Source organism: Tursiops truncatus, chromosome 1 (assembly GCF_011762595.2).
Source record: "Tursiops truncatus isolate mTurTru1 chromosome 1, mTurTru1.mat.Y, whole genome shotgun sequence".
Taxonomy (NCBI): Eukaryota; Metazoa; Chordata; class Mammalia; order Artiodactyla; family Delphinidae; genus Tursiops; species Tursiops truncatus.
This window is the reverse complement of record NC_047034.1, coordinates 87,389,265-87,415,683: the sequence shown is the minus strand read 5'-3', so window position 1 is coordinate 87,415,683 and position 26,419 is coordinate 87,389,265. Positions and strand designations below refer to the sequence as shown.

The following is a 26,419-nucleotide window of genomic DNA, read 5'->3' as shown; positions in this document are numbered from 1 at the left end:
AGCTCCCAGGGAGGGTAGAAGCCCACAGGCCTTATCCCCCAGCACCTGAATGCAGGCTAGAAAGTTCCAAAGGCAACTTGCTTTGAAACCGGGGGGAAACTAACCAAAAATAAGCAAGGCAAAACCCAATGGACTGAAAACAATGACACTTCCAAGCTCAGACCTCTGGTCCTGGGAAAGTGATTTGAGTCAGAAGAGAGCTTTCATGCCCCTGAGTCCCTGTGCCCTGGGACTGCCACACTCCAGCCTGAAGGTGTGGCTGCCGCTTTGCAGGCATTTTAACCCTGCTGCCTCCCTCGCTGCCCCGTGGGACTCTCCTCCCAGTGATGGAGCCCTATTCAGGGACCCTCCCTCCTCTCTGGGACACCCTCCCTGGTCCAGAAAGCAGAGTCTGGCTGGAGGCTTCCCCTCCTTTGCGGTTTCTAGTGAAGGGCAGGGAGTAAGAATGCCCGCCTGACTTAGGCCAGAAACTTCCATCTCGCCACCAGGGCACAGTCTATTCCCCCTATGCTCTCTTTGCTTTGAAGGATCTTTTTTTTCTCCCCCAATCAATAATTGCCGAGCAGAGCTTTCAGTCTGTATGGCATGGCCAGGCCCAGGTGGCTGAGTTGATATAAGACCAGCCCAAAGCAAAGATACAAATGGAAGTGTGTGGTTCCCTTAAGTGCTGTGAGGTGGTAAGAGCTCAGAGTACCCGAAACAACTTTGTACTCCGGCTGGCAACCTGCAACCTTGTCCTTTGTGGCCGAGATAATCAGTCTGCCTGAGCACTGGTGCTGAATCACAGAGTCCTTCTCCCCACTGCACGTTCTGCCCGCGCCGCCGCTCCCCCGGCAGCGTTCTCGCCAAAGTCTGTTAGTTTCCAGTGTCACCAGACAGTTGCCACGGCACCAGACATCACGAACAACCCCTGGAAGAAAAGCGTTGTCGAGTCTCAGGACTCTGAGCTCCCCATCCCATGTTCCTACCTTCATTTTCCCATCCTTTCTGACTCCTGGAATCCCTCTTTATCTCTACCTTTAACTCTCCAGTATTTTACCGTTTTTATAGTAAGTCATCTTAAATGTATTTTGGAAGGAGGCAAATTATCACAGGAAGGAGATGATTGGTCTGAGAGTCAAAACTCTGGCTTTGAGCCCTGGGTGATCCAGTCAAAATTACTTAATTTTGGATGGAAACTCTGGAACTCTGCCCAGCTCTGCCAGATGTTGACAGTTTATTCTGCATCCTCTCAGTTTGCTTTTTTTTTTCTCTTTGTTTTTATGAGAAGGAGGCAAATGGTCATCAGGTGCTTGCTATGGGTAAGTCACTCATTTAATCCTCACAACAGCCCTGTGCAGTAGGTATACAGTTGAAGCATATGAAATGGCCATTTTCATAAGTCAAAAATGATCAAATATCAGCAATTTCATATGGTTCTACTTAATATTTTCATCCTCTTTACATAGATGGCAGAACAGTGGCACAGAGAGATCAAGCAATTTGCCCAAAGTCACACAGCTAGTAAGTGGCAGAGCCAGGATTCAGGCCCAGGAGGTCTGGCTCCGTGGTCTGGATCTTAACCCCTACTCAGTGTGCATCTCAACAGGTTGAGATCGAGATGGTCTTTCAAGGCCCAGGAGTAACCTTGGGGTTTGCAAGAAGCGAGACATGTATAGACATGTCACACAGCCTCCCGGGTTTTGTATTTCACCCGCAAGTCTTCAGGTCGGGCAAGATGTGCAGGGAGATGTGTCCCTGTCCTTTCCTGCAGATCACTTCTCTCCTCTTCTGCATCCCTGAGCCAGAGACCAAGAGACAGAACTAGGTTAAAAGACAGAGCCAGGGGTCCTTCAGGCCCTCCTCCTTTTAGGATCGTGATACAGCAGGTTGTTAGTGACAAGTGGAATTTATGTGTGCACGTGACCCTGTGCACCTGTGTGTTTAATGTATTAGATGCTGTTATATGAGGTGTGGGAGGTTGCTCACCTGGAAGCCTCTCCTGATTAGCTCCATGGACTCACACCCCTCCCTCAGGACACACGTGCTCAGTTGGCCGTGTGTGATGTGTGTGCATGCACTGACATTGCTCGTGTGAACCTGAAGGTCCCGCAGCTCTCTTGGGATAGCGTCTGTGCCTTCTGTTGCCCTGATATCCCCACTGCACACACCTGGTACAGAGTAGATAACAGCTGACTGTTGCCAAGTGCCGGGTCGTGCGCCCCGGAGATGCCCGACCCCCTGGACTCATTGGCAGTTTGGGCACATGTTGGGGGGACAGGTGTCCACGGAATATGTCAGGAGGTGGCTGTGTCTGTCTCTGCGTCTAGCCTCGTGAGAGGGAGGCATTGCCATACATCTGGATCCTCCTTTAGTGTTTCGGGTCAGGGGAGCCAAGGGCTGGAAGGAGGTCTGGGTGGCCAGCGTGTGGTAGGTCGCACGTGTGAGCCAGACCGTTCCTGGAGGAGCACAGGGACTGGTGACGGTTTGAGGATGATTGGAGATGTGGCCAATGCTATGGGACCTGGCTGCCACCCCTCCCTTACCCTGCTGCTGTGCTCCAGACACCCTCCGACATCCCTCCCTCCTCCCCAGGTGCCTACCTGGTGCCCTACCTGGTGCTGCTGATCATCATTGGGATCCCGCTCTTCTTCCTGGAGCTGGCTGTGGGCCAGAGGATCCGCCGTGGCAGCATCGGCGTGTGGCACTATGTGTGCCCCCGCCTGGGCGGCATCGGCTTCTCCAGCTGCATAGTGAGTCGGGGGCTGGTGGCGGGCACTAGCCAGGAGGCAGAGGGGCTGCTCTTGGGCACAGGGTTTACAGACCAGAGTCCTGGGCGGGGGTGAGGGCAGGGAGGGAGACTCTCATCATGAGAATTGCGTCCAGCTGGTGTCTCAGGGCCACATATTTCCTAAACCGAAAGTCGGCACCACTCTCTGATGGTCTAATATTTGGGATTATTATGAAGGAGGGAAGCCCTGGGACATCTCCACCAGAGTTCTCTGGGGACATGTGGACCACCTCAGATTCCCCTTTCTGCCTACCAGCCCATCAGCTCTCTGTGAGGAAGGCCCGTCCTTTTTCCTGGGTTAAAGAGTATTTTATTTGGGTAAGTGGGTGGCATGAGAAAAGGCAGCCCTGGGGTATGGCGTCTCCTTGCCAGTTTGCTGTGCGCATGAGCAGACCGGAGAAGGACTCAGGAGCCTGGGGCTGACCCATGAGGGGTGAGGCTTTGGAACAGTGGGAGACAGGGAGACCCCACTGGCCTGGATGGGGAACTCCATGAGAGCTCCAGGCCGATCCACGGGGCAGCAGACGAGGCCCTGCTTAGCTCTCTAGGTGAGGAAACCGAGCCTCCCTTAAGGACAAAGCCCGCAGGTGCCCATGCTCACACCTGGGATAAAAACTGGAATCTGCTTCTGGAAGGGACTGAGGATCTGTCAGCCCCGGCAGCAGGGCCAGTCCAAACCTGCCTCACTCAGTGCCTGGGAGAGATCACCTCTACACAGGTTGACATGGCTGGGGCTGGCCGGGGTGTATACGCATGAGTGTGAGTGGTCTGCCCCTTGGACTAAAGACATCCAAGTAAAGATAGCGGGTGTCTCTCCTGCTGTATTCCACATAAGGTGTGCCGTAGGAGTGTCTGCTTGTGCATACCCGGGCTTAGGTGAAATTAATAAAGCAAGGGGCTCTCAGCTCTCACACTGCCCGGCAGTGTCACTGATGCATCATGTAGTCGGGCCCCTGGAAGTAGAAGGGATCTCTTGACATCCAAAGTGGATGCAGCAGATCTCTGCATGTAAAAGCATTGCTTTCAGAGAAACCCCTCGAACCCTCAGTCAGAATGCATGTGCTCCTGTTTTCAATACAGTTCTACCAAGGTTGGTTATCATGTTTCCAAGAACGAGAAGTGATGTCTTTCTAGAGGCAGACTGCTGACAGTACCAAAGAGAAAGTAGCATCCCGAGAGAAGGAAAGACATGGGAAGCCAATAAGAAGCATTTCCAAAACCTCAAAAAGCACAGCCGTCTGGGGCCGTTTACTGTAGCGGCAGTAGCTGTACATGCCTCCATCGCCCTGGAGGGCAGCTCTGGAATTGTAATCCTGAGTCATCAGGAAATGATGGGGAAGTGCTTCAAGCATCTTAGAAGAATTTCAAACTGGAGAGGATTAACATTTTAAGAGTTTACTGCTTAAAGGAGAGAACTTTAATATCTGAAACATTCCTCTGTGGATTCCCCAAATAGCAGATGAGTGGAGGATTAGGAACAGGCCCCCAGCTGCCACTGTCCCAGCATCCCATCCTTTCTCCTCCTCCTCCAAGGCTGTGCGTGGGGAGGGGGTGGGGGTGGAGTTGCCTGTAGCCTCTATGACCCCCATGGACCCCCGTCTGCAGGTCTGCCTCTTCGTTGGGCTGTACTATAATGTGATCATCGGGTGGAGCATCTTCTATTTCTTCAAGTCTTTCCAGTACCCGCTGCCCTGGAGTGAGTGCCCTGTCGCCAGGAATGGGACCGCGGCAGGCAAGTATGGTTCTTCTGAGGAACCCTCCTGGGGATTCCAGCCAGTGCTGTCCCAGGAAGGAGTTGAAGGAGCCTAAGGGGCTAAGGCACAGATTTGGGATTTCATTGACTTGCTGTGCCACCTTGGATAAGCCACCTGCCCTCTCTGATGCTCATTTCCCCTTCTGATGGTCTCTTGCCAGCCTATCCCACAGAGTTCTTACAGGGATTGAATGAAATAGTGAGTGTAGGTATAACTCTGGAGACTGTGACTTTCGTTTAGTTATTATTAACTACCCTATGTTACTCTAATACCATCCTGTCTGGAAACAACCTTAATTTGCATGCCAGTCCCCTAAAGGTCTGGCTGACTTATCCCACCCACAGATGGGTAAACTGAGGCCCAGAAACAACTTTCCCATGGTCACACCACTGATTTAACCAGGGATGAAGGATGAGAATGCAGGTCTCCAGCTCCTCACTCAGAACCGTTCCCAAGGAACTTGAGGCCAGTTCTGCCTCATCCTTCCTGCCCTCCACGGATGGATGTGGGCAGGGGGATGCCATGAGTGGGAATTCGGTCAGATCAGTATATCCTGAAGCCTCCCAGGCCCCTTGAGAGCCCAGGAGTCCTCAGGGTCTGCCAGATCCTGGCTAACCCAGAACGATATCATTCTTCCCTGCTGCCCTGGGTGGGGGTCAAGCGGAGGAGGTGGTCCCACAGGCCCCTCCGCCGAGGCCCTGTGGCCTTTGCTGCCGTTTCAGTGGTGGAGCCGGAGTGTGAGAAGAGCTCGGCCACTACCTACTTCTGGTACCGAGAGGCACTGGACATCTCCAACTCCATCTCAGAGAGCGGGGGCCTCAACTGGAAGATGACCCTGTGCCTCCTCGTGGCCTGGGGCATCGTGGGCATGGCCGTCGTCAAGGGCATCCAGTCCTCGGGGAAGGTGAGCGGTTGCGGGGGGCACCCACACTTACACGGGGGAGGGGGTGCCGCAGAAAAGTGTGGGAGGCAGGGGTGGAGAACTCTGGGTCGCCCCTGCAGGGTTCTTTGGGTGGGCCTGGCCTCTGGATGGCTCAGGATGAGGACACAGGCCTCTGAGGAGGTGATGGGAGCATCATAGCCACAGTATTGTTCCCTGTGGACAGCCCGCCAGGGATGGGCTTGTGGAAAATCACTGCCTTGACCCCAGCTGCCTCCGTGCTCACATAACTCCGGGTTGCTCCCACAGACTTTAAAGAGAAGGAAAACCAGGAGTACTGAGCTAGGACATTCGGCTAGCCCCTAGCCCCTCAGCTTCCCTAGCAAGAGCCCTAGAAGAGCCTGCTCAGCAATTTTTGGTGAAAACCAACAGCTCAATGTATCTACAACTAATGAGCTCTGGGAACGGGTGGGTGCTGTGAGTGAAGGGGGCTTTGGGGGCCTCTGAGGGAGCAGACCAGCCAGGCCCCACACACACCTTCTCCCAGTAGGTCAGATTCCCTTCAAATAAGGGCCCTTTCTTCTTTGTCATGTGTACCAGTATTCGTGGACTGCCAGGGCTGGAAAAGATATTAGAGATCCTATAGCCCAATCCACCCATTTTACAGATGAAGAAACTGAGGTTCCAGAGGTGGGGGGAAATATCTCACCTGAGATCAGGCAGCCAGTCAGCCCCAGGGCTGGAACTAGAATCCTGGCTGTCTGTCTGTCTGAGGCTCCAGGCTCTTTGGTGGATTTGACGAGCAGGGAAGCTAAGCCCTGGAAAGGTGGCGTGGTCTCAGCCACCACTTCTTCTGTCTCCAAAGGCCAAAATAGTAGCTGGCACATCGTGGCACTGATCAGGCACTGCCACCTGTGTGAATGCATTTGGGCCACAACAATCTTAGGAGTTAGGAGTTATTTTACCCACTTTATATATGAGGAAAGGGAGGCACCCCGAAGTTAAATAAATAGCTCAAGGTCATGTGGTTGGAAAATGGCAGTCAGGATCAGAACTCAGGTGGTCTAGCTCTGGACTTGCGTGCTTTTAACCTTTACACCATCCTCCCTGAGCAGCCTTCTTGGTTTGTTTCAGTGCAGCAAACTTTTTGTAAGCATCTCCTTTGTGGGAGGCTCTGTGCCAGGCCCATGGAGATATAGAAATGTTCAAGAAATGCATGTGCTAGGAAGTAGCATTTAATTTATAATCACAAGAGGCAGGACCTTCTTCTGATGCTTTTGCTTGGGAGCCGTGCCTATAACCTCCTGGATGCCTTCTGTCAAAGGGGCTCTAAGGACAGGGGAGATCTTTAGGGGGTCCACTGGAGTCAGGGACAGAAAAGCAGGCATGAGATATGAACAAATGAAGAGAGGAGAGAAAAGGGTTCCTCACCCCCTTGGGGGCCCTTGGGGGCGCGGAGGCTGCGAGCCCAGCCCCACCAGCCCTTGAAAGGAGGAAACAAGCCTCAGGCACAGCCATGCTGACTCCAGCTCGTCTGTGTGGCTGCTTCTGCCTTGGCTCGATGCCAGACGTGCAGTGGGTTTGGCCCCGTGCCCAGGGGTCCCGGGGCTCTGCTTTCTGCTGCCATCAGAGGAGGCGCGTGTACCCCAGCTGCGAGCAGGGAGGCGGATGCCAGCTGCAGGAGGGGCTCTGGCCCACAGTGGGTCCCTGTCCTCTCTTGCAGGTGATGTATTTCAGCTCCCTCTTTCCCTACGTGGTGCTGGCCTGCTTCCTGGTCCGGGGGCTGCTGCTGCGGGGGGCCGTCGACGGCATCCTACACATGTTCACTCCCAAGGTAAGGGCCTCGGGCTCCCCAGGAACACGGACAGCTCTTCTGGGCCTCGTCTGCTTCACGCAGTTTAACGCTGCCTGAGGACGTGCTGTGTGGCGGGCACTGTGGTGGGCGCTGGAGGGAGGCACCAGGGAGGCTGCCCGTGTGGTTCCAGGGAGAGGGACAGGGCAGGGACACCACATCAGTATGGGTGAAATCAGAAGAAGCTTCAGGGAGGAGATGATATCCGAAACGAGCCTCAGGGAGCAGATAGGATTTCAGTGGGCGGCAGTAGGACGTTGCAGTCAAAGGAACTGTATGAGCAACAGTGTGGAAAAGCACTGGGCGTGCTTGGGGCCATGGTGTGAAGTCAGTTTTGGCTCGGGTGTGGGGGGTAGAGCACGGTTTCATTGAGTAGATTTGTGACAGCAGGAACCACGGAGATGCCTAAGAGAAGAAGCTCCCTGGGAATCCCAACTTGTACCCCAATCGGGGGAATGAGGTTACGATCTTATTAAAGATAAAAGACCACGTGGATAGAGATTTTTACCCTTACCAAAGCTATCCACATCTCTCATTAGATCCTCCCGGTAGCCCAGTGAGGGATGAGCAGGACCATGGTGCACGGTGTCCTGAAGGTGGACACCTACACTCCTTAGGAAAATGGAAACAGCCAGTTTCCTAAGCATGGTCTCTGCCCACCAGGTAGCCCTGCCTCTCTGTTGCCCTCCAGACCACTGGGCACAACTGGCATGAGCCAGTCCACTGAGGAATAAGAGAATTTCAGATGCAGAAACGGCATGCCCTTCAATGTAACCCTAAGCAAAGTACATTAGTCGCCCCAGCAGGCAGGCTGGGAAGTCCACCTCCAAATGCCAGCAGATCAGTAAGCAGCATCGGGGGCCTGGTGAGGCTCCAGTCCACAGGCACAGGGTCAGAACCCTGCCAGGCCAGCTTAAGGCCCTCAACACTGTCCCTCAGTAGTGCCATCTCACTCACGTGTGCGCACACACACACACACCCGTACACACATACACACACATACACACACGCATTAATGCTTACACAGAAGGTTCATACAAATGGCACAGGGAGAAGAATCCAGATCTCGTGGGGTTTGAAATCCCTGTTCCCTCCCAATGGCCCTGCTCTGCAGCTGCAAACAGCCCCTGATGTTTGGGGCTGGCGAAGGTGGGTAGCAACGGGCAGGGCATAGATCCCTCCATATCCACTGGACAGAGCATAAAGGGCCCTCAGCGTTCTTGGATGTAACATCCGAGGTTTCTACGTGAACAAGCGCGGAGGTCCGCTGTATGGAGCACTTAGTGAATCTTCCGAGGCATGAATGTGACTACCGAGCCACTTGGCTGGGGCAGGGTTGTTGTGAACATGTGATGTCTGACAAAGAAGAGAAAAATGCAAACCTGGTTTCTTTGGGGGAAAACAGCCGTGAGACGAAAGCCGATGGTTTTTATGAATGAATTCAACTGTATTTCTAGAACCGTGATCAGTCTAATGTGTTCACTTGAGTCTTTCCGTTATACTTTATTGAGCTTTATGAGAAAATTATATACTCTGGAGATGTTAATAAACATGGAGATTCACACAGGTCTCCAAACGGTCCCCTGGGTGGTGCTAAGAGAGCCTGGTACGTAACTCAGAAGCCAGTGGAACCGATTCATAAGATCAGTTGCCAGTCCCAGCACACACAATACCGCTCCCCTTCTGATTCAGACACTCTTTAAAACATTTTTTTAAGTGAAACATCTCAGACATATAAACACACATATAATAATATAATAACCATTCTTAAGAAATAAAATATTACAGGTGTCATAAAAGTGCCCGTGTAGCCAGCCCTCATCCCATTCTCTTCCCTTCCCTAAAATAACCACTCTCTTGAATTTGGGGTTTAACCTGCTAATACATTTTTAAAATTTTGTAATACATATATGTGTATACTTAAACAAGATATAGCATTATGTGCGTACTTTTAATCTTTTTTGTATCATATGCAACCTTCTGCAACTTGCTTTTATTTTTGCTAATCACTCTTTTTTGAGATTTTAGCTATATTGATATATGGAGGTCTAGTGCATCCATTTTCATGGCTGTATTGTATTCCACTGTGGCACTAAACTAAAATTTATTTATTCATTCTCTAGTTGATGGTCATTTAAGTTGTGTCCAGTTCTCACCATTGCTAATAAACATTATGACACAGGTCTTCATGTGCACACATTTCTCTCGGGCGTATATGTTTTGGAGTGGAATTGCCATCTTAAAGGGTATACGTGTCTTCAGTTTTACTAGGTGTTGGCCGAGTTGCTCTCCAAAGTGGCTGCATCTATCGATATTAACACTCCCACCAGTTGTATATGAGAGTCCCAGTTGCTCCACATGTATTACATTGCAATTTTTGCCAATCAGGTGGATGCAAAAAGGTTGATGTACACTTTGAATAACAGGGGCACTCCTTTCCCAAAGCTTTTCCTGGATGTTCAGGAAACAGTGTGGTTCCACTTTAGCATTTGCAGAGGCCCCGAGTCTTCATGAGGTGAAACTTAAATCCAGAAGGCCCTAGAGGAGCCAGGTCACCAAGAACCAGCAGGTGTGGTCCCTTGTCCATCTAGCTCTTGTGACCTTCAGGTATGGATAGAGCCTATGGGGCCCATCTTGAGACCTTGTCCACGGAGCAGTGCCGTGGGACAGCTCCTGCCCTTGACCCTGGAGGGATGTATTGAGCAGGGAAGGGGAGGCTTGAGGGCTTCAGAGGCCAAACCCCTCCATCAGGGATCTCCTTCACAGCCTGTGTCACCATTTGTTTTAGGCAGGTGAGGCCCAGTAGTGATGGCTGGGGTGAAGTTCCTGTTTACAAATCCATCCAAGTCATCTGCAAAAAGTGTGGACCTACTCTCAGACACAAATGTCTGACTGTCCATACATGGCAGGCTACTGTTGCAGAGCTGGGACTGTTTCAGCATGGGCTTGGTGAGATATGAGGAACCCGGGAGCCTTTTCAAGTCCTGGCTCTAGTATAGTGCTGTAGAGTGCCAGGGTCGCTGCACACAGCTGCCCAGCCTGTGCACTGCTCCATTCATATTGACCGAAATGTAAATGACATCACCAGGGGTCATGCCACTTGGCAGCCATGGGACAGTCCAAGCAGATTTTTGTCCAGGGCATCTCAGAATCCACCTGAAGGAAGCATAGGCCCTCCGTGGGTATGCTGAATAACCAGGAAGATGTCCCCTGCTATAAAATCTTCCAACATCAGAAATAATCCAAGCTAGAGGACCTGGGCTCTCAGTCCATGCCTTCAAGCAGTTATTAAGTGTGATGAATGCAGTGTGGCCAGGATACCATGATGACCCACTAGCACTTTTTTTTTTTTTTTTTTGTGGTACGCGGGCCTCTCACTGTTGTGACCTCTCCCATTGTGGAGCACAGGCTCCGGACGCGCAGGCTCAGCGGCCATGGCTCACGGGCCCAGCCGCTCCGTGGCATGTGGGATCTTCCCGGACTGGGGCACGAACCCGTGTCCCGAAACCGTGTCCCCTGCATCGGCAGGCAGACTCTCAACCACTGCGCCACCACTAGCACTTTTGATGGGGACAGTAGCTCATGTTAATGGCTAACGAACTTCTTGAATTCCTTGGGCTACTTTCTGGATTCTTCTTTCCATCCAGTTAAAAACCCGAGTCACTATGGAGTCCCATACAACTAACCATGTGCTTTGCTCAGTATAAACTGGATTATGGTAGATTTTGTAACCACCGAAACTTCCGGGGAATATTTATCAAAATTACAACTGTTCACATCCCTTGGCCCAGCAATTCCACTTCTAGGTATTTGTCCTACAGATGTACTCACCCACAAACAAAATGATCTGTGCATACTATTGGTCATTGCAGCATTTGTTTTAGTAGCCAAAGAGTGAAAACAACCTGAATGACCATCATTTATTTATTTCTTCATTCAGTAAAGGCTCATTGAATTCCTGTTATGTTCTGGCGCTGTTGTGGGTTCTGGGATCCAGCAGATAAACTTCCTGGCCGTGTTGGAGCTTATATTTTAGTCAAAGGAGACAGATAGTGTAAGACAAAGGAGTTGTTGGATGGTGTTACTAAGGAGAAAAATAAAGCAGAGAAAGAAGGATTCGGGGCACTGGGGAGAGTGTTGCTTACTAGTGTGCTCAAGGAAGGCCTCCCCGAGAAAGTGATATTTGAGTGAAGACTTGATGGAGGTGAGGGGGCAGGCCATGTGGAGAGTTGGAAGTAGCACATCCCATTCTAAACAGAGAGAACAATAAATGAAGAGCCCTTAAGTTTGTACGTGTCTGTCATTCTCAAAGAGGCTGTTGTGGCTGGAGTGGGAGGGGAGAAAGATAGGACCTGTGGCCACGGGGCCCATGGGGAGCCAGAGCAGGAGGGTCCTGTAGGCCAGGTAAGGACTCTGGTGTTTCCTTGGGGTGAAATGGGGGCCACTGGACAGTTCTGAGCAGAGGAGTGACATGATCTGACTCCCGTCTTCTGAGGATCACTCTGGTTGCCACTGAGAGTCTGAGGGAGCAAGGGTAGACTAGGGAGAAGCCTCCATCCAGATGCTAGAATTCATCCAGGTGGGAGGGGACTGGCTGGAGCCCAGGTGATGTCAATGGAAGTAATGAGACGTGGTCAGATTGAGGCTATATTCAGAAAGCAGAGTCAACAGGATTTGCTGCTGGATTGGATGTGAGACGTGAGAGAGAGGGTGACAAGGGTGACTGCAAGGCCTTTTGCCTGAGCAACCAGGAGGATGTGGTTGGGGGGAACAGGTTTGGTGAGGAAGACCAAGAGTACTGATTTGAACATGGCGGGTCTAAAACATCTAAGAGATATCCAAGTGGAGAAGCTGAGTAGGTGGTTGGATAGATGAGTCTGGAGGTCACGGGGAAGTATAAATTTGGGAGTCTGAGAATTTAAAGTCGTGGACTGGTTACAATCACATCGTGAACATAGAGAAGAGGACTAAACACTGAACGCTGGGGTCCCAGTGTTTAGAGGTTGGGGGAGAGATCGCCAATGAGGGCAGAGGAGAAATGAGAGAGAGAGAGAGAGAGAGAGAGAGAGAGAGGTCCATCCCAGAGGCCAAGTGGAGAAAGTGCTATAAGAAGGAGGGAATGGTCAGCCAAGTCCAAAGCTTCCGAGGGGTCAGTGATGAGGACTGAGAAATGGCCAATGTGCTTGGCAGCAGCGGGGTCACTGGCACCTCAGCAAGAGCTGTTTCGGTGGCATGCTGGGGACAAAGTCTAGTAACAGTGGGTTCAAGGGAAAATGGGAGGGGAGGAACTGGAGGCGAGCAATAAAGACCACTGATTTTCAGGAGTTTTGCTGTAAGGGGAGCAGATGAACAGGAAATGGGGTGGTAACCAGAGAGGACCATGGGATCAAAGGTGTTATTTAAGAATTTTATATCATGATAAAAATAATCCATCATACTTTGCTGGTGGGAATGTAAAATGGTGCAGCCGCTTTGGAACAGTCTCGCAGTTCCTCAAAAGGTTACACAGAGTTAGTGTATGACCCGGCAACTCCACTCCTAGGCGCACATCCAAGAGAACTGAAAACATATGTTCAAAAATTTGTGCGCAAGCGTTCATAGCAGCATTGTTCATAAGAGCCAAAAGTAGACACAACTCAAATGTCCATCAACTGATGAATGGAAAAATAAAAGGTAGTGTGTTCATACGATGGAATATTAGCTGGCCATACAAAGGAATGAAGTACGTGCTACAATATGGATGAATTCATCCTTGAAGACATTATGCTGAGAGAAAGAAACCAGTCACAAAAGACCACATATTGTGTGATTCTGTTTATATAAAGTGTCCAGAATAGGTGATTCTGTAAAGACAGAAAACAGATTAGTGGTCGCTTGTGGGGAGGTTGGGGGAGAAATGGGGAGTAACTGTTAACGGTATGGGCTTTCGTTTTGGGGTGATGAAGATGTTCCAAAATTGATTGTGGGAACGTTGTGCAACTCTGTGATATACTAAAAGCCACTGAACTGTACAGTTTTTTAAAAAATCCAAAAAAGAGAGGGAAATTGATGCTATAGGAGAGGAGGGAAGCAAAGTCCTTGAATAAGCAGGAGAGATGGGACCCAGTGCCCAGGTGGAGGAGTTGGGCTTAGCTTGGAGCACACACGGTCCCCGTAGGAGCAGGAGGGATGGGCCAGCCTGTGGCACACATGCTGGCAGCTGAGAAGCGATGGCGAGGATATTCTCACTGTGGGAGCTCTCTTCTCATTGGGTCATTTTTCGCTGTAAAGTAGGCAGCAAGGTCATCAGCTGAGAGTAGGGATGGTGGGGGAGGGGTTGGAGGCCTAAGGAGGGGTGAGTGTGACGTAATTGTGACGAGATGGGGATGCATGCACACGGGGGTGGAGGGGACAGGAGCTGGAGGTCAGGGGTCGGGGGAGCAGGGAAGGCAGCCAGCGTGGTTCCAGTTCCACGGTGGACAGTATTTTATCATCTCTGAAGGCAGGCTGTTCTCACCATCAGTGAGACACTTAGAACAATCACATGTTTTCCAGCAGTCAGTGCTTACTATGTGAGGCATCTTACGTATATTAACTCATTTAAACTCATGACAATTCTAGAAGTATTATTATTATCACCGTTTTCCACATGGGGAAACTGAAGCACAGAGAAGTTAAATAATTAGTTCAAGGTCCCACGTGTCCTGGGCCCAAGGTGTGTGCTGTGTCCGGCTACACTTGCTGCTTGGGGGCAGGCCCAGAGTAGATGGGGGGTTGGTCATCCCCAGGGTCAGGAGCTTATCAAGCGATGACAACGGAGAGATGGCAGGGGAGATGAGTGTAAGCAAGGAGTGACGAGAAGGATGCACGTTGACTAAGCCAGTGACGAAGGAAAGTTAGGATACAAACAGGGTGAGGGGCAGTGAAATGGAGGTAGGCCAAAGGATTGGAGGTCCCAGCAGGGCTGAAGAGTTTTTAGAGTTTAGATACTAGAGGTGAGCTGGAAAGATGGGGTGCTTTGGAGTATGGGACCCTTAAAAACTGAGGTTTAATTGGAGCACAGCAAGTGGTCATGACAAAGGCCATGGCATGACCATAGGAGTGGGGGAGGACGAAGAGTACTGGAAGTGTTGCAGGAAAATGGGGCCTGAGAGGATGGTCATGGCCCAGGTCTCGGGTGAGTCCCTGGGATGGGCTGCCAAGGGAGGGTCCTTGACTTCACACAGGAAAGAATTCAAGAGCAAAAGCCATCTTAAAGTGAAAGCAGGTTTACTGAGGTACACAGTGGGTCTCAGGAGGCCCCGAGGGGTGAGGTGGGTAGTTTTTATGGTCTGGGTAATTTCATAGGCTAAGGTGTGGGAGGATTATTCCAACTATTTTGGGAAAGGGGCGGAGATTTCCAGGAACTGGGCCATCACCCACCTTTTGGCCTTTTATGCTTGGCCTGGGAACTGTCCTGGCGCCTGTGGGTGTGTCATGTAGCTAATCTATGACCTGAATGTATCGTGAGGCTCAAAGTCCACTGGAAGTCGAATCTTCCGCCATCTTGGGCCTGATCCGTTCTAACCAGTTTTTGTTGTATCCGCAACAGCTCTGTCATTCCTCTAAAGGTTGTGCCCTGCCCCCTTTGCTCCTGTCTCAGAAGGGAGGAAGAAAAGGGACCCAGAGGCAGATTGTTGGAGGGGACATTGATGGAGATATTGAAATCACTTAGATGACAGCAGCAGTAGTGTTGGGAAGAGCGACAGTGTGCAGTGGAATGTGGGGAGCGGCCGGGAGAGCGGACAGCACTTTGTCCACTCAGGCCCAGTGCTCCTAAGTGTGCAAGAAAACAGCCTTCCCCCTGAGAGGCTGCAGGGCCCGCCTTCGCCTCAGGGCCCCTTGCTCAGCCCTTCCCTGCACATCAGGCTCCCCTGGGAGCTGTAACGACCAGGAAAAACTACCAGTGCTCAGGCCCACCCTGGACTAATGGGAATCCAGCAATCGGACTCGTTAATCAGGATCGCTGGGTGTGGTGTCCAGATGGCAGTAGAGCGTCAGAGGGCCCCAGGTGATTCTAATGTGTAGCCAGGATGGAGAGCTGCCGAGTCACAGCAAGAAGGTGAAGAGAACTGGATGCGCTGTAGTAAGGGGGATTGTGCTGATAACAGGGCCCAGTGGTAGGGTGCAGGCAGTTGTGGGCAGTGGCGCAGAGACTTGAGCCAGAGCAGGGGACACACCTGGCCCTCCCGGGATGAAGGCCAGATGAAGGATGACCCTGGAGTCGTGGACATCTTGCAGCAGCGGAGCTAAACTGGGCCCTGGGACCGAGGACCTGGCCTGGTGGTCCCTTAAGCCAACTGTGAGGACGAGGCTATGAGTGGGCAGGGGCGGGTGGGGGGGCAGCTTACCAGGAGCCCCGGAACCCTGTGGGTTCCCAACTCAGCAGGATGAGGGAGTGTTAAGGCTGGGAGCGACATCTCTGGTGGACAGTAGGGAAGAAACAGGGAGGAATACATACACACGTAGATATGCACGTGTGTGACCTGTGTGTGTGTGCATGGGTATATGTGTGTGCGTGCATATATCTATATTGCTGGTATACACATAAAATATCACTAGAAGGGTAGGGAAGAGACTGGTACTGTGGTTACATCTAGGGAAGAGGAACTGAGTATCTGGAATACAGGGGTGAGAAAAAGGAGACCCTTTTATGCCTTTTGAGTTTTAAACCACGTAACCTATAATCAGTAAGATGGAAGCCGCACCAGTTTTTCAGGGCGGGGCCTGGCACAACCTGAGCTGCGTGGAAGCTGCGGGCATCTTCTTTGCGGCCTCTGGGGTCTAGACGAGTGAGTGGTCCTGCCCGGTGAGGACAGGCCGCAGGGTCAGGGGTGTGCGTTCACCCTCAGACAGGAGAAGTGGGGTCCCTGCAAAGGCCCAGATGTAGCGGTTAGTGGAGGAACTCCGTGACCCCCGCAACTAGCGTTAAGGCTTCTGAGCAGGGTGGTGAGGGCAGCCCAGCCTTGTTCCCAGTGGTGGGCTCTGGAGCTGGACAGTCTGGCTCAGATCCCAGCTCATCACTCAGTCGTGGGAGGACAAGTTCCTTGGCCTCTTGTGGCCTCAGTTTCCTCAGCTGCAAGATGGGGTGAACCACGGCAGCTCCCTCACCGCACCGTCAGGAGAGCATATAGGACTGTCTCGGGGTGCAGGGAGTGCATGGTGAGCATTAGCTAGTTTTCTTCTCCGTCATGAAGGTGACACTGCTCTTGGGCAGTGGGAACCAGGTGCCCCAGTGCCATCTGGCGTCTGCGGGCCCGTCTGTGCTGAGAAGCAGGGCGACGTGCGCTCCTGTCACGCACCAGCCCGGGCTAGGACGCAGCAGCTGCTTGTCGATTCAAAAAGCATCTTCATGCTGCTGAGTCAAATGCCGTGGAACACCTTGCTCCCCGCGTGAGGGAGTGACTCAGCCGTGTGCCAAGGGAAGGCAGGACGCCGTTGCTCTGTTTCAGGGTGGGCACCCTGAGGCAGGTTTGAGCCTTGTTTTCAGTGGGGAAAGCCCGTTTCCCACCTCTTTTCTTGCGGTCACATCCTGATGTCCAGAAAGGACACTGGGTTTCCTGAGGTCTGGTCTTGGGTTCATCCTCCGTTGACGCTATGATCAGGACCTTGTGGAGATCAGACACTATCATCCATGAAATCCTCAAAGAGCCCCTTTAAATTCAGGGAACACAGGCGTTCAGTCCTGAAGGTGCCTGACTCTCTTTACCCCCAGATGTGCACTGGGCTTCCGGTCCTCTGCACCGGCAAGAGTGCCCCTCCACACTGCAGGCTGGAAGGGGGGATGCCCAGGGACCATTCACACGAAGGCCAAGCTTTGGCCCTCTCAGCTGCTTTCCTGGGGGCTTATTAATGTCAGATTTGGATCCATCAACTTACTTCAAAATAATCTAGAGGTGGGTGGGGGGAAGGGTGGGGATACAGAGGAAGCAAGATTAGCCGTGTGTTGATAATTGTTGAAGCTGGGTGGTGGGTACATGGGGGTTCATAACACTATCCTCTCCGCTTTTGTACATTTTGTAATCAATGTTCTACAATTCTTAAAAGTGGAAAAATAACAGCAATTAAATACCATCTTAACATACGACAAAAAACAGTTTTTGAAATAACAGCAATTAAATACCATCTTAACATACAACAAAAACCAGTTTTTGTTTCCGTCCAAAATCATTGCATGTAAGGCAATCCTACCCTGTCCTCTGAGAAATCCCACATGCTGTAGGGTCAGCTCTCAGGCACAGTTTGGGATTATGGTGTCCTCCCTGAAGTGGCCGCCTCCATTTATGAAATGGGCCCTGATGGTGCCTGGGCCTAGGAATTTATCCACATCTTAGTTTTAGGCTTAGGAAGTGGTGAAAATCCTAATGATGACATGTGTTTGAGTCTCATAAACGGCCCAGGCCTTTTTGTAAAAACTTTGGTAATGACTGACATAGATCAGAAAGGAAATAATTACTTCAAGATGAGAGAGAGAGAGAGAGAGAGAGAGAGAGAGAGAGAGAGAAGAGAAGGAAAGGAGATGGAAAGGAAGCCAGCATTGAAATAGGCTTGTTTTAGAAAGTAGAAGTTTAAAGTCCTAAGGATCTTCCTGTCCAAGAAGACTGCATCTTAGCACAAAAAGGCTTATACAACTTCATAGCCCCTGGTGTGGTCCTTCCTGATCAGCTCACCTCGAGGACACAGGTCAGCCTTTGTCTGTCTCTCTCTTGCCCCCCAGTCTTTCCTCCTCTCCTACGTGCCAGGCACTGCTCACACAAAGATGAACAGGAGATGCACTCCACCCCTCACAAGCACCAAGTGTGGAAAGGAAGACAGACACATAAACCTGAAATGCGGGTATGGACAAGAACTGTGAGAGTCCAGGCACCACGAGTAGCTCTGCCAGAGGCAGTCAGGAAAAGCTTCAAAGAGCAGGTGATATTTGTGCTGGGTTTTGAGAAATAAATAGGAGTTCACCAGAAAGTGAGTAGGTGGAAGGGAATTCCAGGCAGAGGGAACAGCCTGGGCAAAGGCCAGAAGTATAAGACCACGGTGCTTTTGAAGAGTGGTTAGGATGTTCAGAACACAGAATGGAAAAAGATTTGCCAGCAGGCAGTGGGGGAACCATGAAAGATGTTTCAACATGCGAACGACGTTGCCAGCGCTGTGCCCGTTTCAACCGGCCCTTTCTCACAAACTCTTATGCTTCCTCCTAGTTGGAACTCTGCAAACTACCCAGAGCCCTCCCACTAGGTCCAGGTTTCTAGCCTGAGGTTCCAGCGGATTGGTAGGACTGTCATGACTGACATCCGTGAACTTCAGCACGCCTTCCAGACATAAGTAATCTACCCATTTCTGGAACCTTCTGAGAGGATCATTTAAAAAAACACAAAAACCCACCCAGGAGAAGGGAGGTACAGAAGTCCTTTCCCAGTGGAACTATGATTATTTTGTTCTCCCTTTTAAAATAATCTCCAGATTTCTATTAGGAGCGTGTATAGGCGCCTATTTCTTTATGCACAGTGCCAAAATCCAAATAGCCCTGAAAAACAAAAAAAAATTTTTTTCTTTCTCCCAGAACTCATTTGGCGACAAAATGACCTGAACAGATGTGAGACTATTTATAGTCTTTATCGATTCACTTGGTGTGAATATTCATATTCTGCTGCAGAAATACTAATGTGTCTGATTACAGGGTGCTGCCCCAGACCCCATGGGGGGTGTTATGTAATTACGTGGCATATGTACCATATTACCTTTCGACGATAAAATTGGAAACAAAACTGGTTTCCAAAACCAGTCTGGTCCCAAGGCTTTTAGATGAGGAGATGCAGGTCTGTACCACTTTTGTAAAGAAGATGACACTGCAAGCGGGCCCTCAACAGTGTGGAATGACCCTGTGCCATTTCTCTGGCCATCTTTCTCTCCTGTGTTCCATGGTGAACATTTTCAACCCCTTCCACTGTCTGAACCTTCTGACCTCTCCTCCCAGTGCACCTTACCCCCAACAGTTGATTTTGCCTCCTGCTTTATGGGGAAAACAGAAGCCACCAAGACGAAAACTCCCTTAGATGGCGGAGACAGAAACAATATGTATACAGCCCTGCCCACAGCTGCCCCATCCTGTCCTCCTTCTGTCGTCTCCCAGGTGAGCAGCTCAAGGGTCCCCTATGGCAGATAGCTCCTCTTCCCTCCTCTAGGTCTGCTGCCTTCCATCAGCTTTAGGTATCGTCAAGTCACTGCATTAAAAACAAAAACGAGGCAACAAATCAAAAAGCAACACTCCAGATTTCGTAGGCTTCCCCCGATACTGCCCTGTCTTTCATTCCAGCCTAGCTTCTCCAGAGTGTCCGCCATTTCCTCCCCTCTGCTTCTCAACTCTCCCCATTCCTCTCTGTCTTCTGGCCCCATTGCTCCCTGTACAGCTCCGACTAAGCTCACCCATGACCTCGTGGCTGTAGCATCTTTCACTCCATAGCAGGGGTCCCCGCTCCTCCCTGGCGGCCTTTCTTCCCATGGCCTCCGTGATCCAGCCCTCTCCTGCTTTTCCTCCGGCCTCCTCTCCCTCCCTGTAAGATCCTCTTCCCTGCTTTAAACTTGCAGATGTTGACTTGCCCCAGGCTCTTGCCTCTTCTCACTCTATCCACAGCCTCAGGGCAATCACTGCCTGTACACCTGCTACGCACACATTATACCTCCAGCTCAGCGCTCTCCTCGAAATTCCAAACTCATTTGTCTAACTACTGGCTTGACATCTCCTTGTAGATATCATTTTTTTTTTTACATCTTTATTGGAGTATAATTGCTTTACAATGGTGTGTTAGTTTCTGCTTTATCACAAAGTGAATCAGCTATACATATATCCCCATATCCCCTCCCTCTTGCGTCTCCCTCCCACCCTCCCTATCCCACCCCTCCAGGCGGTCACAAAGCACAGAGCTGATCTCCCTGTGCTATGCGGCTGCTTCCCACTAGCTATCTACCTTACGTGACACATTAAACTCAGCATTTCTAGAAGGGATGCTTTGATCTTCCCTGTTCTAACCCCTTCAACACTGACCCCTCTTCTGCTGTTTCCACATCCACCGGCTCAGGTCTGCAGGCCAGGGCTGTGGCCGTCACCCTGGCATCTCCCCTTCCAGCGCCCCCCAACTCCAGTCCGTCACTAAGGTAGACTTGTGTTTTCCTGCTATACCCTCTCTGTCTTCACCACCCTGACCCTAGGCAACGCCACCATGACCTCCCACCTGAATCCCAGGATGTGCTTCCTTGCAGATCTGCTGCATCCACTGGTTTCTTTAAGAAATGCCCATCCGATTGTTTCCCTCCTCCTTCACACCCCTTTGTGCTTTCCCTGATTAAGTGCCTTTTTAGGGTCAAGACAAGGATCCTTACGGGCCTGTGCTGTGACTCCTCTGACTCTCCCAGCCTCGCCTGTGCCACTCCTGCCTTGTCCTCTCTGCTTCCCTACACATATAGCTCCCTGTGTGAGGAGGGTGTCCTCCTCCGTCCCCCCTCAGGGCCTCTGCACACACTGTTCCTTCTGCCTGAATGCTCTTCCCTCCCTTTAGCAAGGGCAGCTCAAAGATCCCTTCCTCTGGAAGCCTTCCCTGACCTCCTAACTCACTCAAATCCCCCTATCACAGGATCTGCCAGCGTTAGGTACCTGGCTTTCCCAGCCCTTGTCACTTTTGCAACTTAGCTCTATTTATGGGGTCATTTGACCAATGTCCATCTCTCCAACCAGAATGTCAGCTCCACGCGAGCTGGGACCTTGCCTCCTATTGCTCCTCGTGGCTCCCCACCACCCAGTACCAGGCCTGGCCCACAGTAGGTGCTCAGGGTTTGATGGACGAGTGGCTGCATGTCGTATCCTCAGGGAGCCCACACACGTTACAGCTGTTGAGTGTACAGCGAGGGGGAGGGGGTGGGAGGGTGTCACCTCCTCATGAATGACAAGGGGCTCTTGGCTCCTTAAGGTCTGGGCTCGGGGCTTTCTTGGTGGGCCAAAGATGGCTTTACCTGTTTTGTGTGGACTGAGGGACTGTAATCTCCCCTGGAATGCCTCTCCCTCCTCCTCCCCTAGCCCATCGCTCTGCCAGCCTCCAAGCTTGCCAACGCCTTCTCAGCTGGGCAGTGACTCCTGGTGCTCAGACACGCCTGGGAAGCTGCTGAGATGGTGGGCCTCTGTCCTAGATGTTAGGACTGAAATATTAGAGCTGGATGGACCCTAAGCCCATCACTTTACTGTACACACAAGGAACAGACTCTCTTATAGGCATGCAGTCAGGGGCAACCGGGCCAGGACCACTTGGGGCTTGTGCCCACAGGGTGAGTAGCAGATTCTCTAGTTCGCTCCTTGCCTCCCTCCTCTGTTTGGAGTGAAGTCACTTGGGTCCACCTCAGCAGCAAAGGTCCAAAGGGAAAGTGGTCTGAGGAGTATAGCGGCAGACCAGCTGAGTCAGGAGATGGTGCCAGGAGGGCGCCATGGCCCGATGTCAGCCGATCTGTGTTTTACAGTAACTCCTCTGCCCCAGCTGGCTGGCTCCAGTACTTCGAGTGAGTTATTTCACCTTTGGGTCTTAGTTTACTCTTCTAAATGTAGATAACAATTCCTTCCCCCACCAAAAAATACAAACAAAAAAAAAAAACCCCAAAGAACCCCAAACCCACCTCTGTCCTGAGCAGGTCAGAGGCATTTTGTCAGGATTAAATGCTCCTACGAGCCAGGCGTTACTTGAGACTGTACATTTGGTCCTCAGAATCATTTTTGGAGGGAGACTTTGTTATTATTCCCATTTTTCAGGAGGCTCAGAAAACAGGCACTATCACCTGCCTAAGCCTTCTCAGCTATTTAAAGAGGGAGTCAGACTTAGACCTGGGTCTTTCTGACTCTAAGACCCTATGCTGGACCCAAGCCCTAGTCCCTGCATTGAGGAACAAACAGTAAAAGGAAAACAGACATGAAACGCGTTTAGAAATTGCCCCAAGCCATCTAGATACTGTGGACGTCCTGGCGCCTGTTGGTCTGAAGGCAGATGGACAGGTCAGGTCGGGGCTCCCCTCTCCAGGAAGTGTCTGGGTTCTGTGCTTCAAGCTGGGTGGGTTGGGGGTGATTCTTCTGTGATCTAGGGCCTGTAGATGTATATGAATGAACTTAAGGTTTTTTTCTTTTTTGGAAAAGGGAGTTTGGGTGGGCAGGAGGGAGAGGTTGGTATCTTTTTTCATGGTTTGAGGTGGAGGAGGGAGACGTTTGTGTTCTTAGTTGTCTTGTACAGTTGTGCAGGCTGTATACTGCACGACTCCAGGAGGCACCATTCACACTATAGTCTAAGTGAATGTCACTCCCTAGAGTTTGCCCTACACATCATTCCTGATGGCCTTGAAGATGTTCCTTGGTATGATAGCTCCATGGTAAGCAACGATAGCAGTTAAAATTAACCGAAAACTTACTATGTAAGCATGTAGCGTTTATTTTATCTTACCTGGCTCACAACGATCATCTGAAACTGATACTCTTTTTTTTTAATTGAAGTATAGTTGATATACAATATTATATGTTACAGGTATACAATACAGTGATTCACAATGTTTAAAGGTTATACTCCATTTATAGTTATTATAAAATATTGGCTATATTCCCTGTGATGTACAATATATCCGTGTAGCTTATTTGATAAACAATAGTTTGTACCTCGTAATCCCCTCCCCTTCCTTCTCCCCACTGATTACCTCTAGTTTGTTCTCCGTATACCTGTGAGTCTGTTTCTTTTTTGTTATAGTCACTACTTTGTTGTATTTTTTAGATTCCTGATGCTCTTGCTATCTGTGTTTTACCCATAGGAGACCTGAGGCTCAGGGGGTGTTAGAGGAATTGCCCAGGCCGCACGTAGCTCTTTACCACTGTGCCACGCTGCCTCTGGACTCCGTGAGGCTGAGGAACTGGGGTGTGGTGGGAATTCCACTGCACGAGAATAAAGCCGTTATCTTTTTTTTTTTTTTTTTTTGGCTGCGCCGCCTGCTTGTAGGATCCTTAGTTCCCCGGCCAGGGTTTGCGCCTGGGCCACGGCAGTGAAAACACCGAGTCCTAACCACTGGACCGCCAGGGAACTCCCTAAGCCATGATCTCTGTGTCTCTTTTCTTCCCCTGCCATGGTCGCCCCTCCCCCACTACAGCTGGACAAGATGCTGGACCCCCAGGTGTGGCGGGAGGCAGCCACACAGGTCTTCTTCGCCCTGGGGCTAGGCTTTGGGGGTGTCATCGCCTTCTCCAGCTACAACAAACAGGACAACAACTGCCACTTTGACGCCGCCCTGGTGTCCTTCATCAACTTCTTCACCTCGGTGCTGGCCACCCTCGTGGTGTTCGCTGTGCTGGGCTTCAAGGCCAACATCATGAACGAGAAGTGTGTGGTCGAGTAGGTGGCCCCTTTCTCCTCCTGTCCTTTTCTCTCGCCGTCCACCTTCCCCTGGGAGAGTCCCCCTCCACCCACGCTGGGCGATGGAGATCAGAGGAGCTCTCTGTCCCCAGCCCTGGACCACAGGGACAGCTTCGGAGATGTCTCCGTCGATGCCCAAGGCATCCTGCCTGGGTGTCTAGGAGGTACCCCCAGGATGGTGCCCAGTCCTGCCTTTTTACCTGAACTTTTTTTTTTTTTACCTTTTTTTCAATTTTTTTGTTTTAAACCTTTTGACTTTACCCTTCCCTTTGTGCTGCAGGAATGCTGAGAAGATCCTGGGGTACCTCAACACCGACGTCCTGAGCCGGGCCCTCATCCCTCCTCACGTCAACTTCTCTCACCTGACCACTAAGGACTACGCGGAGATGTACAAGGTCATCAAGACCGTGAAGGAGGACCATTTCTCAGCCCTGGGCCTCGACCCCTGCCTTCTGGAGGATGAGCTGGACAAGGTATGGGGCAGGCTGTCCTTCCAGGATGGGCAGAAAGGCAGGTGTGGGAGTGCAAGACCCAGAGACAAGCCATGGGTGGCTGGAGCTTGGGTGCAGAAAGCCTCCAGGGACTCATTTTTTTACTTGATAAGTGAGGACCTACTATGTGCCCAGAGAAGCACAGAGGGAAGGTGTTGGCCAAAACCCCTGCCCTGAGGTAGGCTGAGTCTCTGAGAAGACGAGGCAGGTGCACAAGTCCCAGAAATCAGCGGGAACGGGGACGGCTTTCACGTGTCTTGAATGGGTTTCCTGCGCACCCGTCTCTGCCATGTGTAATGCGTTTGGAACAGTGCCTTGGACACAGCACGCAGAGAGTAAGTGTTTACATTAGCGTCTGCCCTTTGCTGTCTATCCCCTGGGCCCTTGTGACAGAGCCGTGAGCCGAGTATTAACGTTGTCTCCTGTTTTACAGGCGAGCAGCCTGTAAGCTGGGAGCCTGCTTGAGGTCTCACAGCTAAGAAGTAGGGGAGCCAGGGTTCAAATCTTGATGCTTCTGCCCCTCCCCCAGCTGCCCCACTCCCACTGCCACAGGGACCCTTAGCCCCTGGGGAGGGCAGGGCAATGCTGCCCCTCATTAACGTGCAGGCCCAAGTCTGGACACCTTGCTTCTATCCCCGTTTGCACAGCTGGAAACTTTCAAAGTGACTGTTCTGTTAGGAGGGGTAACAGGAGAGAGACATACCCACGGGGTCCTGGGATCCAGCTGGTGCCAGGGCTCACATGGGGCTGAGCCAGCTCCTCTCAGTCAGCCTCGATCAACCCTCCCCTTCTCCGTGGAGCCAGGGAAGATGACGCTTTCCCTGCGCTCGTGAAAAAGTCAGCTGCATTCTACTGGCGCCAGCCTAATGCTGAGGGACTGTGTCGCCTGTGAGCTCTTCCCATGTGATCAAGAGTGAAAGGGCCATGTCTGGGCACCCCTGCCCTGGTTTCTTCCCCAGGTAACTGGCAGCATAAAGGACGGCGCCCTTGCTTGAGACCCTGCCCCATTCTCACAGGTGTGGCCGGGTCCTCTGAATAGAAGTAGGATGGTAGGGCTTCGCTGGTGGCGCAGTGGTTGAGAGTCCACCTGCCGTTGCAGGGGACACGGGTTCGTGCCCCGGTCTCGGAAGATCCCACATGCCGCGGAGCGGCTGGGCCTGTGGGCCATGGCCGCTGAGCCTGCGCGTCCGGAGCCTGTGCTCCGTGATGGGAGAGGCCACAACAGTGAGAGGCCCGTGCACCGCAAAAAAAAAAAAAAAAAAAAGAAGTAGGATGGTAGCAGGCTTTTTAAAAAAACATTTATTTATTTATTTGGCTGTGCAGGGTCTTAGTTGTGGCATGCGGGATCTTCATTGCCATGTGTGGGATCTTTGTTGCCATGTGTGGGACCTTCGTTGCCGTGTGTGGAATCTTTAGTTGCGACATGAGGGAGCTTTAGTTGCGGCATGCGGGATCTGGTTCCCTGACCAGGAATAGAACCCGGGCCCCCTGCATGGGGAGCACAGTCTTAACCGCTGGACCACCAGGAAAGTCCCCATAGCAGTTTTTTTACATAATACAATCTTGATAACATCTAAATGACAAGGACTACACTCTCACAGTTTGGGGAGGTGTTCCCTCTCAGTCCGCAGACACTACAGGATAGCACAGAAGTGATGTCAGCGGACAGTGTGTGGTCAGTTCCCTGTGAGCAGGGACCTGGGCATTAAAGCAGTGGTTCTCTACCTTGGCTGCCCATCAGAGTCACCTGGGGGCTTTATAAAACCCTGATACCCAGCTTTACCCCCAGGCCAAACAAATCATTGTCCTCGTGGAGAGACCCAGGCATCAGTGTTTTTAAAAGGCTCCAACATGAGTCCATTGGGCAGCTGAGGCTGAGACCACTTCGGTAAAGTCTGGCGTTCAGAGCTGGGGGCGGCTGCATTGCTTAGAGGAGGAGAGTCTTGAGCTGGGTGTGTTTCTAAAAGTGAGCATCTTCATCTGAATCACCTGGGGTCCTTGGACAACTCGTAGATTCCAGGCCCCACAGGTGAAGTCCTGAATTAATGTTTTACTCCCTGGGGGGTATTCTGATGCCCACTCACATTTGAGACCCACTGGCTGAAAGCAAGAGGATTTAGGGGGGCGGGGATCTCTGTGAAGGAGGGAACAGCTATATTCCTAAAGCTCTGAGGGCAGAGATAAGGAAGCAGGGGGCCCCCAGGTGGGCGTGGACCCTCACTCAGCCGCGCCCTCC

At 51.4% G+C, this 26,419-nt stretch overlaps 1 protein-coding gene across 7 annotated transcripts in view; it reads left to right on the top strand.

Moving 5' to 3' along the window:
- The window catches only part of SLC6A17 (solute carrier family 6 member 17), a 51,012-nt gene that overhangs the window by 19,061 nt on the left and 5,532 nt on the right, over positions 1-26,419 (top strand). For 4 of the 7 annotated variants that reach the window (XM_033862182.2, XM_073809808.1, XM_073809819.1 and 1 more), the window contains exons 3-8: positions 2,575-2,732; positions 4,376-4,502; positions 5,247-5,428; positions 7,128-7,238; positions 23,430-23,671; positions 23,973-24,165. In XM_033862182.2, coding sequence (XP_033718073.1) covers positions 2,575-2,732; positions 4,376-4,502; positions 5,247-5,428; positions 7,128-7,238; positions 23,430-23,671; positions 23,973-24,165 — 1,013 coding nt within the window. The other 3 variants (XM_073809822.1, XM_073809821.1, XM_073809826.1) reach the window with 3 other exon arrangements.